The sequence below is a fragment of the Heliangelus exortis genome, chromosome 20 (genome assembly GCF_036169615.1).
Source record: "Heliangelus exortis chromosome 20, bHelExo1.hap1, whole genome shotgun sequence".
Taxonomy (NCBI): Eukaryota; Metazoa; Chordata; class Aves; order Apodiformes; family Trochilidae; genus Heliangelus; species Heliangelus exortis.
Window position 1 is genome coordinate 8,291,779 of NC_092441.1, and position 14,782 is coordinate 8,306,560.

Here is a 14,782-nt window from a genome sequence, read left to right on the forward strand (position 1 = left end):
GGTGCTTGCTCAAGGCCCCTGGCTGCCCCAGACCCTCGGTCCCTGCTCAGCCCCAACGGGATGGGTAAATCACAGCGGGGCTCAGGGCTGCTTCAGCACATTTGCACGTTGGCTCAGTCATTTAGCTCCATGTGAAACAACTCCCAGTTGCAAGGAACAGAGTCTCCTTCCCAGATCTATGTCCTGCCATCACCCCCCTCTTGCCCTGGCACCACTGGGCTCCCCCCTTCCAGCTCGTCGCCCCATAGCACAGCGATGCTCAGGTATCCAGCCTCGGGGGGAGGCCAAGCTCCGGCTTTCCCTGGGGGTGTCTGGGGGGGTTCACACTCTGTTTGTGCAGCCAGGTGGTTGCCCAGCTTCCCCTCCCCTCCTTGGGCTTCATCTGTCCCCTGGGGCCCCTGAGCAGCGCAGCAGGGACCCGACAATAATCAGTGATGGAAGTGGTGATACGGGGGAGAGCGTGGCAGCCCTGGCCAGAAAGGAAACAAAAAGGGGAGTGCTTGGGGACCAAGCTGCAAAAAAACCATTGTAGCTGAGCCAACTCTGTGCAACAGGCAGGTTTTAGTCCTCCTCCTCCTGCTGAGTGTTTCCCTCCCCTACATCAGACGCACCCAGCCCAAGCCATCATACCCTGGCTGCTCACCTCCCTGGGGTGATCTTGCCCACCCATGGGAGCTTGATAAGCATCTGTGCAACTTAGCAGCATTTTTATTTTCTGCCTCTTGTCTAAGCCCAAACACAGAAACAAATTCCTGTGGGCCTCAGGGATTTCTTACCTCTGAGTATTACACAAACTTTTTGGTGTGGACTTGTTTGGTCCATTGGCTGTGGGGTGAGTACATGGCTCCCAAGGCTTTCTCAACCCGTTTTCTGAGTTTCTCTGTGGTTGGCCCAAACCCATGAGACATTAAATCAACCTTTACAGCTTAAGGTCCTGCTGAATTTAAAGGTATGCCCTATCTGTGGGAGAAAGCATGGCTCAGTCTAGTGAAATGTACAGCCAGCCTCTGCTCTGTCACATGAATCTGCTCAAATCTACCCCAAACTAGGTACTCCAAAAATGATTTGGGGTCTTTTAGTCCAGTTTCCAAAAGAGGCAGGGCAATGAGGCTTCACTGTCTGTTTTCTGTCCATTATTCTGGAAGAGTCAATATTCCTGGATGGCTGGAGCCAAATCAGATGGAGGAGAACACTTCTTGGTGCTGGGTGAGATGGCACAGTGCAGTTAGCAATGGTTTTATTGGAGTTTCCTGGACCTTAATGGGGCAATATGTTCAGGTTGTTTTATGACAGAAACATTGCTTTTATTTTTGTTATGAAAATTAAATAATCTGTGCTTCATGGCAGGGCTGGGGGGAGGCAGCTGCCACTGTTCCCCATTGCCAAGCACCAATTTCCACATCCCCATTGGAGCAGTTTCCATTTTCTCTTTGGTGTGCAGGTTGGTTTCCCTTCAGGAGTCCTGTGAATGCTATCTCAGAGCCATCCTGCTTATGTCAGACTCACGTTATGTTATGTCGGGTCTCACTCTGCTGGTGACAGGGTCCTTGGTGTGAACCTCTCTGTGGCCCCTCTGGCAGGGGTTGCCCTTTGTGCCATCTCACTGGGACTCAGTTCCTACCTCCCCATCACTTTCTGATGCAGGGGGTGGGCACAGCTGCTGCTGTGCCAGGGCCACATCCACCTTTTATCTGTCACCTTCCTATGGGTCTGCAATGGGCTGTGGCTTTGGGCAGCAGTAATCCTGGGTGTGGATTTCCAGAGAGAAGCTCTGGTTTGGACAATTGCCTCTGTGCTCAGCCCTGGTGAGGCCACACCTCGAGTCCTGTGTCCAGTTCTGGGCCCCTCAGTTCAGGAAGGAGATCGAGGTGCTGGAGCAGGTCCAAAGGAGGCAACTGGGCTGGTGAAAGGACTCGAGCACAGACCCTGTGAAGAGAGGCTGAGGGACCTGGGGGTGTTCAGCCTGAAGAAGAGGAGGCTCAGAGGAGACCTCATTGCTGTCTACAACTACCTGAAAGGAGGTTGGAGCCAAGTGGGGGTTGGTCTCTTTTCCCAGACGACTTTCAACAAGACAAGAGGGCATGGTCTTAAGTTGTGCCAGGGGAAGTTTAGGTTGGACATTAGAAAGAATTTCTTTACAGAGAGGGTGATCAAGCATTGGAATGGGCTGGGAAGTGGTGGACTCTCCGTCCCTGGAGATATTTAAAAAGAGACTGGATGTGGCACTCAGTGCCATGGTCTAGCAACTACAGCGGTGGGTCAAGGGTTGGACTTGATGATCTCTGAGGTCCCTTCCAACCCAACCAATTCTATGATTCTATGATTCTAAGAAATGAGACCTCCAGTGCTCCAGGTGTTTGGAAAAGAGCTGACCCAAGAAGACTTTCTTTTGGTTGTGTCCAGCCTTCCAAATGCTGACCACATTCCCTATCCAGATGTGGGGTGCTCTCAGGAGCTTCTTCCTCAGTTGCTTTCTTGCTTTTATGAACTTTGCTGGTGTTAATGGCTGCTCTGAAGGCAGATGCTGTGTTGGTTGAGTCATGTCTTTCTATTTCGAGGTGTGACGCGCCTTGGAGACAGCACTGCCCATCAAATGTGGTTTGGGCAGGAGCTCTCCAAGGGAGCTGCTGCTGTGAGCAATCTGTGCAGAGATGGGTTTTTCTTCTGAGTCTCTTGTGTGATTCTTCAGCCTGGGCTGGAGTTCCTGGTGGGTGTTTATGGTCCTACTGAAAGCAGCAGCTTCTGTTGTTGTCTGTAATTTAATCTCATGACTGACCTTGTCCTCCTGGTGCAACCTTGTACACTGGAACTACTGGAGAGAGCCCAGGAAAGGGCTGGGAGGGTGGTGAGGATACTGGGACATCTCTCTTGGGAGAAAGGGCTGAGAGACCTGGAGTAGAGCATCCTGGGGAAGAGAAGACTGAAGAGGGACCTTCTCAGGGCTTATCAGTACCTACAGGATGGATGTCAGGAGGATGGGGCCAGGCTCTTCTCAGTGGTGCCCAGCAATGAGCCAAGTGGCAGTGGGCACAAAGAGATTCACAGGGAGTTCTATCTGAACACGAGGAGCACATTTTTTAGTTTGAGGGCATCAGAGCACTGGGACAGGCTGCCCAGAGAGATGGTGGAGTCTCCTCTGGAGACAGTCGAAACCCACCTGGACACCATCCTGTGCAGCCTGCTCTGGGTTGAAGCAGGGGATCTCTCCAGAGGTCCCTCCAATCCCTGACATGCTGTGATTCTGTGATTCTAAACTGCTTCTTTCTTGTGCTCCGTGTTACCTCTGTCAGCAGGAGACCCATTGTTCATTCCCCACTGACACAGCAAGGCCAAGAGCCCACCACTGTCCTGGTCATCTGCTGATAGTGGGGCAGGTGCCATGCACATCATGCTGGAATCACTTTGGCTCTGGTCACCCCCCTCCTGTAAACCCCCAAGCTCACCAACAAGTGCTTTGTGCCCTTCCTGACCTCCCCTGGCAGATGTGGCCACCTGGGTGCAGCTTCCAGCAGCCGTTGGGTGGAAAGCTCCTTCACTATGGAGGGGAACAGCTCTTTGTCCCTCCACTGAGACATTGTCACATTGCCTGGGGAGGAAAGGCCTGAGTTTTAAACAGCTCTGGATTCACCACTGAGGCTTCTGGATAGAGGTACACCTGTGGTGGTCCCTGATGGTCTGGTCTGCAGGCAATGCCCTGGGGCACTGGGGCACCACCTCAGGCAGCTCCTTCCTGAGCTCCTGCCCAAGCACAGCTCTCTACTGCTCAGTAGGAGCTGCTTGTTTCACCTCACAAGATGGTGAACACACCCTGAAAATTTCCCCCCAAATATTTCTTTGTTGAGGGGTAAAGGATTTGCTGTCACCACAAGGCTGCTTTCTCCCGGATGGTGACACAGAGAGCAAGGGCTGTGCCACCAGGGGCTGTGTGGGTACCAGTGGACCTCAGGGGCTGGGTGAAGACAGAGAGCAGGGGATGGAGCTCGGTGGAGGAGACAGGGATTACCCCACCTCACCAGAACCTCCCTGCCCATTCCTCTCTGCTCACCCTGGGGACACGGAGCTCTGCCCAGTTTTGCTTCAGCACTTTGGGCTCTTTGCTCAAGCAAATCTGGCAGCTCTTTTCCAAACTCTTTTTTTTTCTTTTTTTTCCCCTCTGATTGTTTTTTGTTTTGTTTTCCCAAAGGTGACTCCAGGAATGGAAAGAGATGCTAAATCTAAAAAGCTGATGCTTCCGGAAAACTCGTTTCTTTCCTTAGAAAGAATGAATGGTGACGTTGGTGAGGAAGTCTCCAAAGAGCTGTTAGTGTCCAGGAAGCTGCTCAGCTTCCACGCCAGCTTTAGCAAAGGGCTTCAGGGCTCAGTCAAGCCTGCTGCTGGGCAGATGAATGTTCACTGTTGAAGGTGTTTCACTAGTGAAAAGGCTGTAAGAGTCCTTATCACATCCGAGGGCATAGGTCTCCTGGCAGGGATGTGCCTTGCTGGAGAAGGCAGCAGCCAAGAGAAGTGGCAAAGTGTGTCTGGGAAGCAGAGACTGAGCTTGAAATGCATTTCCTTGGCAGTCAGAGCCTGAGAGGGAGCATCTGGTTTCACATCAGAGCTGTCTGAAAGCACCAGCCCTGCCAGGTTTTGAGCTGAAACTCAGAATCAGCCCAGAAGGGGGGCTCCAGGCTGGTCCTCAGTACACTGTGTTCCCCCCCAGCTCTTCTGCAGATCTCCTCTGCCCCAGCAACCTGTCCTAGGAGGGGCAGAACTGGGGCAGAATGTTTTTTGAGTTTCATAATGAAAGTTTTGCCTTGTTTTCATTGTAACTGAGACATCTTGCTATGGGGAGGGTGATATAATGTGAGATGGAGCCAGAACTTGCCCTCAGTGTTTAACCTTGGCCATGGTTTGGGTGCTCAGGGGAGCTTGGAGGTGCTGGTGCCTGGACAAAGAGGGCTGAGGGCTGGAGAGATGCATTTGTCCTGCTTTTCCACCTGAGCTGTGCAGCTGGGATGGAGCTCAGGATCAGGGTTGGAGCTCAGGATCAGGGTTGGAGCTCAGGATCAGGGTTGGAGCTCAGGATCAGGGTTGGAGCTCAGGATCAGGGTTAGAGGTCAGGATCAGGGTTAGAGGTCAGGATCAGGGTTGGAGCTCAGGATCAGGGTTAGAGGTCAGGATCAGGGTTGGAGCTCAGGATCAGGGTTAGAGGTCAGGATCAGAGTTGGAGCTCAGGATCAGGGTTAGAGGTCAGGATCAGAGTTGGAGCTCAGGATCAGGGCCAAAACAAGTTGCAGCTCCACCATCAGACAGAGATGGTAAAAGAGGAGTTGCAAGCAGGACGTCAAACCTGCCTCTGATGGACTCCCCTGGCTGATTTCCATCAGTTTGTCCTGGTGTAAGTGGTGACTGGCTCCAGAGGAGCAGTTGCAGAGCTTTCCAAGAGCTGTCAGCTGCAGGCTGAGCAGCCCAGAGGATGCCATGGCAGATCCTCAGGTTGGTTTGGAAGAAAACAACTTAGGCAGTGAAGAAATCCGCCTTTGGCTCACATCTGATCCTTGTGCTCCAGCCCAGAGCTACGCCCGCAGCTTGGTAACCTTAGACGAAGCCTCTTGATGTGCCACTTTCATAAACTGATCTCTCTCGAAGGCAACTGCGGAAAGCAGGGGGAGGGTGTTGCTGAGGGGGGGTTGTGGGGGCTGCTGGTGGTGGCCAATTCGGTTCTGTTCCACGGGACGTTTGTCACCTGGTGCCGGATCGCCGCGGGGACGCGGGTTCGGGTGCCTCCCCCTTGCCGCGGCTCCCTCCAGGACGCTGAACACCTCTGGGACCGCTGCTGATGGGGTTTGTATGGTCCTGCTGCTGCTGGGAAGGGGACAGGGTGACCGCTGCAGGGGTGGGAAGAGTCGGGATGGAGATGGTAACTGATGAGGGGGTGGGGGGAGACGAGAACCGCAGGGGGTTGGGGGGGGGAGCATGTCGCTCTGTTTCGTTCCTCTGCAGCCCTCGGTTTTTTTCTTTGCGAGCGTCTGTAGCCGAGCTGATAAGCACAGGAAACCTCAGATGTGGCCGTGGAGGGTGTTTGTAACTAAATACAGGGCTGCAGCAGGCGCGGAGGGGCTGGTTTCGGAGCGGGACTAAATATAACTTGGAGAAAGCAAACGTGTGTGCACCATGGGCTGCGCTGCCCTGCTGGGTCCCTGCTGGGTCCCTGCTGGGTCCCTGCTGGGTCCCTGCTGGGTCCCTGCTGGGTCCCTGCTGTCCTACGAGGAGGGGAGAGAGGGGACATCCAGGGAAGAGACCAGGGTGGTGAGGGGACTGGAGAACAAGTCATAGGAGGAGTGGCTGAGGGAACTGGGGATGCTCAATTTGGAGAAGAGGCTGAGGGGAGACCTCATGGCCCTCTACAGCTCCCTGAAAGGAGGGTGTAGGGAGGTGGGTTCTGGCTTCTTCTCCCAAGTGAATAATGTCAGGACCAGAGGAAATGTCCTGAAGTATCAGCATGGGAGGTGTAGATTAGATATCAAGAAGATTTTCTTTACTGAAAGAGTGGTCAGGTGTTGGAACAGCCTGCCCAGGGAGGTGGTGGAGCCACCACCCCTGGAGGTATTTCAAAACTGTGTAGATGTGGCACTTCAGGACATGCTTTAGTAGCTGAGATTGTAGGGGGTTTGTTTTTCTGCTTGCTTCCTGTGTGTATGGTCGGACTGGGTGATCTCAGAGGTGCTTTCCAGCCACAATGATCCTGTGATCTCCCAAGTCTGGCAGTGCTCAGCAGACCTCCAAAGAATGGCACTTAGGACCCAAGCCAGGGTGTGCTGGGCAGCCAAGGATGCTTGGACATGCTGGAGAGCCAGGACAGGGTGGTGGGAATGCCAAGGCAACCCAGTTCCCATCACCTTTGATGGCTTTGAATTCAAAGGCTTTGAATTTCTTTCATGGCCTCAGATATTTCTGCATGGCACAGTCAATGTCTGAGGTCTTTCACCTAGTCTAAGGACTTTGGGTTTTAGAGCTTTCCACCAGCTTTTGGTCAGTTATCAGAGAGAGCAGCAGGTCTTTTGGAGAGGTTGTGCATCCCTGTGTTGAATGTCTCCAGTGGGCAACCTGAGTCACTTCCCTCCACTCACTATGATGTTTGAGGTGACTCATGTGGATGGACACATCTCCATCCTCCTATTATGGGATTTTCTGTGTCACCCCAAAATCTTCACATCCTGAGGGCTTCAAAAGGACTGAGCTTCAGCCCCTTCTGTACATCCAAGCTAAGAGGGAAATACCTGGTTTTTTTGGTTTTTTTTTTTTTTTTTGGAGGGGGACAGGGATGTGCTGTCCTGCAGAGCTGGGCTGTTCCTTCAGCAGGTGTGCCAGGCCATGGGGGCAATCCCATTGCTGTGCCACAGGGTTACTGGGAAGTTTGTCTGGCTGAGCTTTGTCGTAATGGCCAGCAAAAGTGAACAGGCTGGGGGAGCTGTAGGGTGGGACATGGTCCATGTGGCCTCCTGGGACTCAACTCTGGTCTTGGTCAAGCTGGATTCCCCTGCAGCTTGTAGATGTTTTGGGTGTTTGATGGCAGGGTGGGTCTGATGGACTTTAATGTCCCTTCCAACCAAAACATTCTATGATTCCATGGTTTTTAAGAGCATAGTCAGATGGTTCCTGTAACTAACCTAAACCCTTGAGAAGGTGGTGTTTGAATCACTAAGGTTCTTTTTCCCTACAACCCTCATGATCATTGAAAACTGAAAGGAGGAATCTGACTTCCCTTCTGGCCCTTTCTTTTAAATTTTTTTCCTACAAATGGAAGAAAATACTGATACTAGGGGTATTTTAAGAACTGCAGAGAGGAAGCAGGGATTTGCAGCTCTGCAAAGAAGTGGGATGAATGCAGAGAGGACTCTGGTCTTGCTGAGCTGGCAGCCAGCAAAATAACCAGTTATGGGATGAGATGTGTCTTGTGTCTGCTGCAGGGAAGGGAAGAGATCCAAGGGGGGAGGAGGAGGGGGACAGAAAGCAGAGAAGTCCTCATGGGGGTAGATCAGGGAATGGATCAGTTTCTCCCTCTCTCCTGCATATGCTTTTGGGCCCCGTGCTTTTGAGTTTCCCCTTGGCTCCTCCACCTTTTCCCCATGGTCAGGTGCTTTGCTGGGCACTGTGAGGTCTTCTCTTCCTGGGGAGAGGTTTGTGGTCACCAGCCAGCTCAGATCAAGCTCATGGACTCAGGGCCAGCCCCAGCCAACGTCACCAGCCTTGTGCTGGGGTGTGGGTGCCACAGGAATTAGGGCTTTGCCCTCCACCTCCCACCTGCTGCACTTCAGGCAAGGAGGAGATGTCCTTCAGCTGTGCCTGATCCACCTCCTCCTCACCATGTGCCTGCTGGGACAGTTCTGTGCCCCCAAGGAAGCTGTGGTACTGGGAGGGAAGGTGAGTGCATCCTGGAGGGGAGCAAGTTTGGGACAAAGTCCTTATTGGCATGGTCCCTCTGCTGCCACTGGGGACAGTGCATGGCCAGGCTGGGATGGGGGATCCTTAAAGCACCTCCCAGTGCCTGAAGGGGCTCCAGAAAAGCTGGGAAGGGACTTTGGACAAGGGCCTGGAGGGATGGGATGAGGGGGAATGGCTTGAAGCTGGAAGAGAAGAGATTTAGATTGGACATTAGTAAGAAATTGTTCATGTGAGGGTGCTGAGCCCCTGGCCCAGGTTGCCCAGAGAAGCAGTAGCTGCCCCATCCCTGGCAGTGTTCCAGCCCAGGTTGGATGGGGCTTGGAGCAACCTGGGCTGTGGGAGGTGTCCCTGCCCATGGCAGGGGGGGTGGGTTTTGTTGTCTTTAAGGTCCTTTCATGCTCAGACCAGTCTGGGATTCCATGTTCCTGTTCCCAGCATTCAGGGGAGCAGGGCAAGGGTTCCCAGTAAAGGTTTGAATAATCCACCTGGCACAAGGACCAGTGCAGAGTTCCCCCCACAGAAATGGGGACAAAATTCTCCTTCTTGTGCCAGGGATGGGTCATTTCAGGAGAGATGAGGTGGGCAGGGGGGGATGTCTGCAGTAGGGGCTCTGATGTCTTGTGCTCAGCAAAGTCCCCTTGGCTGACATCACCCTCTCCCCATGGGTGGCATCTTCTGTCTCTGCTCTGACCCCAGCACTGGGGTCTCCATGGGGTGTGCTTGAAGTTCCACACACCCTCTGCTAAAACGCTTTTTCACCCAAATCTGCAGCATTAACCATGTCATTGGAGCTTGAGGTGGCTGTTGTGGCCCTGGGTACCCTCACCATCACCTGGTGAGCTCACACGTGGGGAGGAAAACCAGCAGAAAATTTCCTCAGTGAAAATGGGTGAGTTTCTGCTTAGTGAGGTCCCTGTGCTGGGTCTGGCCAGTCCAGGGGAGAAGCAGGAGCTGATGTATGGCAGGGACCAGGCTGATCCCAGGCTTCATGCCTCTTCCCATCCAACATTTACCCATCCTCCTGCAGCCAGTACGACAGAACTCTGAATACTCTGGAGAAGGGTTTTGTCGGTTTGCTTTTGGTTTTGTATTTTCCACTGAGTTTTGTTGGCACTCGATGATCTTTAAGGTCCTTTCCAACCCATTCTATGATTTTCTAGGGAGACTCGGAGCAGGCAGGTGGACTGTGGAGTCCATCTCAGCTCCTCTTTGCAGGCAGGGAGGAAAGCCAGCACTTTTTTTTTTTTTTTTTTTTTTTTTAAGCATCTCGACGAGCCGAGAACTGAAGTTCCTCAGGCAGGGGGAGCTCACATCGCTTCGGCTCTGCCGAGGCTTTTTCTGAATCTGGAAACCGAGCGCGGGCGAGCAGCTGCCCTCCCATGGGTGGGCAGGTAGGATGTGGATGTGGAAAACCACTGACAATCAACAGCAGGCCGGGTTTGGCTTCAGCGGAGGGGCTGGAGGAGCTGCTGGGCACAGGCACCGTGGGTCCCACTCAGCACTGGGCACCCTAAGTGCTTTTTCCAGCAGGAAACAGCATTTTGAGCCCTGCAGGGCCAGGCAGCCCCCCGGCCATGGGATGCTGTTGCCTGGCATTTGGTGCTGTCCCCATGCAAGGGGTTAGGGGAAACATCACTTCCCTTCTGCAGGCAGTGGTTCAAGAGGGTGATCTGTAATTTCTGAGATTGGGGGGCTGAGGGGAGACCTCATTGCTCTCTACACCCACCTGGAAAGAGGTTGTGGTGAGCTGGGAGTGGGTGTCCTCTGTCGTGAGAGCAGTGATAGGATGAGAGAAAAGGGACTCAAGTTGCTCCAAGGGAAGTTTAGATTGGATACTAAGAAAACTTTCTCTATGGAAAGAGTGGTCAGGCATCAGAACAGAGTGCCCAGGGCAGTGGTGGAGTCACCATCCCTGTAGGTGTTCAAAAAACATGTGGATGTAGCACTTGAGGACATGGGTTGGTTAACTGGTGGTGTTGGGATAGACTTGATGACCTCAGAGATCTTTTCCAACCTTAATGATTCCATGATTCTATGATTAATTGATGTTCTCCTCTTCCAACTCAGACCCTGTCACACCAGGAATCACATCCCATTTTTGCCTATAGAAGCAAATCCCCATTTGTCTGCAGCCACTGGGCTGATGCTTGGTGCTGGCTCTCAGCACTGTGCCTGGGATGTGACAGAACCCTCCCCTGGCTCCCCAGGGTGCTGAGCATCTCCAGGGGACTTCATCCAGAGCCTGGCCAGGGTGGTCACCTGGGAGGAAAGGGCTCATCCATCACCCCAGCAATACCCACATGCCTCAGAGATGGGATTCTGAGGTTGGTGTCAGCCATCAGCTGAGCTGGAGGAGGCATCCCCTTCCCACTCCTAGCCCTGGACCAAGCTTCCTGTTGGCTGTGCAAGCACAGCCAAGGGTTTGCTACAGATCCCTGCAGACAGATCCCTCTCCTTCTCTCCCATGTCCTCTCCACTTTCAGCCGTGTCCGGGAGCTGCTCAGTGGGAGGTGGAAATCCACCCCCGTGGCTCAGTGCCAGGCCTTGTTATCCAGTTCCAGGGCCAGAAATAAAGGCCACACGTGGGTCTGAGGTGGATTATGAAAACTTGGCTTGCTGCAGGAAACCTTTCATGAACTTCTGAAAGCTGCTGAGAGCAGGATGCTGGTGGGGCACGAGTGGTGTGTGGCAGGGATGTTCCCGCTCGTGTCTGTTCATCCCCCTCTGCAGCCACAGACCTTTTGGGGGTGGTGAGGGATAGTTACAGATTTAGGACCCACCTACGTGGAATTAGGGTCTAAATCTGCAAATTACAGAGAGCAGAACCCTAAAGGGAAGACAGATCTGAGTGGAGGTGTGGGTTGATGGCCCAGCTATGTTGGGAGGGGAGTGGGATGGGACTGTGCTGTTACTGCAGCCACAAATGTGGGTGTTTCAGGGAAATCGTAGAATTCCGATGTATGGGCTGGTGTTGTTTGGTTGCTTTTTGTTTTGTTTTGTTTTGTTGGGTTTTTTTCCATCCCTAAAAGAAGAAGGGGCAAAACCAGCAGGCTGGAAAAGCCTCAGTCTGGCAATGCTGACCACAGCATTGCAGCTCATCTGCTTGTAAATCACAGTCCTGCGGTTGCTGCTGTGCCCATGGATGGCAGAAGGGAACCCACCAGGGGAGATGCTACCTTGCCATGGGCATTGGGGGACAGGACCACCAGGTCCTGGGAGCAGGAGCTGGGAGGGAGCATCTCAGTTTCCCAAGGAGGATGCTGGTGTCTGCTCCGCTCTGCCCTATGCTGGCTCCCCAGGCTCCTGTGCTCATGTCACAGGCAAATCTCCTTTCCTTCCTCCTCAACTCATGGGATTATTTATTTTGTTCCTCTTTCATTGGAGAGAACAATGCTTGAGGGCAAGGGAAGCTGTCTGGCTCCAGGCTGGCTTCCCTCTGCAGCACAACGGGCTCCTGAGCTGCCCTGGGGCTTTGCTTCCCCTGGGGTGCTAAACTAGGGTGGCAGCAGCTCAGCACAGCAAAGGTAGAAACCTCATAAAAATTTGAGTTTGTCTGTTTTCTTTTCCCTCTTTCTGCTTGGATTTTACATGTCAGGCTCAATTTGACTTAATTTGTGCATTTCTTCATAAATCCTGGGGATGACAAGATTTCCAATCCTGCTCTGCTGGGCGATGCTGATGCCCACCCCTGGTTTTCCTTGCTGCACCAAGAGTTCAGATGGGTTCTGCTTTGAGCTGAAGTTTTCTCCAGCAAAACACAGTCCTGGGAACATGCTTGCTCATGCTCAGGGCTCTGCCTCCCTGTGGGACATCCTGACCCTCCTGTCCCCTGCCCATGGTGTTTCCAGAGCTTTACACTCCCTTGCTGGGGTTGAGGATGAACCTGATCTTCACCACCAGCCTAATCCAAGCCCTGGGTTTTTTCCACAGGTGAGATCCAGGACCCAAGGCCATGCCTGTGGGGAGTGAGGAGCAGCCAGACACCCACTCCACCCCCTCAGCCACCCCCTCGTGCTGCAGCCTCGGCCATGGAGAGCACAGGTGGGTGATGCTGAGCCTGTGGAGTGGGGGGTTCCAACCCAATGGACCCACCCCATCTGCTTCCTCGTGCCTTGGTTACCCTCTGGTAAAATAGGTGGATATGTAAGGAGGATCCATTGCCACTGGGCAGACCCTGGCCCTTGGCAAGGTGTTGGCAGATCATGCTGGGTAGGTGGGAAACGAGGCACAAAGAAACCAAGGGGCAACCAAAAGATTTGCTGCAGAGGGACTTTGAAAGCACCAGGTCTGGCACCAATTCATAACAATCAGAGCATAGAATGGGAGGGGACCTTAAGGATCATCTTGTGCCAACCCCATACATGGTCAGGGACACCTCCCACCAGCCCAAGTTGCTCCAAGCCCCATCCAACCTGGGCTGGAACACTGCAACCACAGTGATGGGGCAACCACAGCTTCTCTGGGCAACCTGGGACAGGGGCTCAGCACCCTCACACTAAAGAATTTCTTCCTAATATCTAACTTAAAACTCCTCCCATCCAGTTTAACACCATTCCCCCTCATTCTATCTCTACATAACCTTCTAAAAAGTCCCCCTCCCCAATTCACATTTGAATTTTGAAGGCAGTTTTGTGTTTTACAGTACTTTTTGTGGTGGTTTATTTTTCCCGTATGTTTTATTTTCACACTGTTTCACAAGGTGAGGTCGGTCTCCCAGCACCCCTAGGTCATGGCATCAGTGTTGAAAGGTTTTATTTCATCTCTAAGTCACCGTGTTTGTTGTTGGTCAGTTGAAACTGTTTTTAGATCAAAGTGCCTCTTGTTTGGGTTGCTCTGATGCTTTGCTGCCCGTGAAGAAACCCCAGTGTATCAGGACTGCAGTTGCTTTTATTTACAAAAAGAGGAGAGCATTTCTCTCAGTGCTCAGGAAAAGCTTCCCCTAGCCATTTAAAAAAAAAATACACAAATGAAAAAAGTGTAAGACTTTTCAAGCAGTCCTTATTGTGTAATTCCCACATAGTAGTGAAACTGTGGAGCTTTACAAGACCAGGGGAGAGGAAACAGAGAAAGAAAATACACATTTCCCACAGAAAATTTTGACAGTTCCCCAAAGGAGACTTCTAAAATGAGAAACATCTTAACACAATTCCAGCTACCACCACAGCACCAAGCAGTCCTCTGTAGATGGTGCCTGAATTTAATAAATCCTCCACATGAGCATCCTGGAGGGAATGGACCTCTCTGAGGTCAGTAACTCCAGAACTGGTTTGGCTGTTGGGGGTGTCCTTAGGGTGGGCCATCCCCAGGCCTTTCAGTTTTGCATTTCCCAGTTGTCTTCTCTGCAGGGCTTGTGTCTGCTGCCCCTCTGTCCTGGTCCCCATCCCCATGGCCCCATAGCATTGCAGTTCTGGGCTTGGAGAAGGCAATAGGGTGGTGTTGTCTCCTGTCTGGCCACGCTGCCTGCCCTGGGAGCTTGTGACAAGGAGGCAGCAAAGATGCTGTGAGGGGCAAAGTGCTCCTGCTCTCTGCAGTGCAACACCAGTGGGGACAGTGACAGCTCCAAGGTGCCACATCACTCCCCTTTGTGAAGACCCTAGTCTACAAGACAGAGTAGAAGAGAAAAAAAATCCTATTTTTTGAATTGAACCCATCCTGAGCTTAGGTCTGCATGGGATGAGGCAGCAGATACTTAAAGCTGCCCCATCTTCTCCATGATGATGTCTTGATGGTCCTCTGCCCACAGGAATACTCCCTGGAGATGGCCCTGCTGTTCTGACCCCCCAGCCAAGCTGCAAAATCCCTCCTGGATTTTCCTCTTTCCTTTCCCACACTCCCAACCCCACAGCTCCCAGTCCCCATTCCTTGTGTATCCCAGAGCATCTCCTGCTCCACCAGCCAGTTGTCTATTGCTGCCCAGAGCCCAAGGAGGAGGTTTGAAGGCTGTGGTCCTTCAGCACAGCTCTTAAGTAGTGTCACCCTGGCTGCCTCCTGTGTTTCTTGTAGGCAGAGATAAGTGTCCATCACTGCCCTCCTGCCATCTCTGGTGTTTGGGGAAGATGAAGCTGTGGTAGAAGAGGGTGTGGAAGGAAAGAGACAATTCAGGAGCAAAACTGGGCAAGAAATGTGGTGGTAATGAGACCAAAAAGCAATGATATATGGACAGCTCAGAGCAGACAGGACTGTGTCTGGAGCTCCCTTAGGATCTGGATGAATTGCTCCTGACATCCTTGCCATGCAGCTGAGACCCACTTGGCCACTGCTGCCAAGGGCTGGACCCCACCACTGGGCATGGAGACAGGAACCTGCCCTAAGGAAAAGGGCCCTGGGATATGGTTACCACAAACATCCGAAATCCTGG

General features: G+C 52.6%; 2 protein-coding genes across 4 annotated transcripts in view; one reads left to right on the top strand and one right to left on the bottom strand.

Annotated features, from left to right (window-relative positions):
* Positions 1-14,782, bottom strand: part of EVPL (envoplakin) — a 345,937-nt gene that overhangs the window by 219,953 nt on the left and 111,202 nt on the right. The window lies entirely within an intron of this gene.
* PIK3R6 (phosphoinositide-3-kinase regulatory subunit 6) overlaps positions 1-14,782 on the top strand; it is a 34,882-nt gene that overhangs the window by 877 nt on the left and 19,223 nt on the right. For 2 of the 3 annotated variants that reach the window (XM_071763978.1, XM_071763975.1), the window contains exon 2: positions 12,355-12,465. In XM_071763978.1, the coding sequence (XP_071620079.1) occupies positions 12,453-12,465 (13 nt within the window). In that variant the 5' untranslated portion in view covers positions 12,355-12,452. Of the gene's footprint in view, positions 1-5,679; positions 5,824-12,354; positions 12,466-14,782 lie in introns of those variants that run through there. The other variant, XM_071763976.1, reaches the window with a different exon arrangement.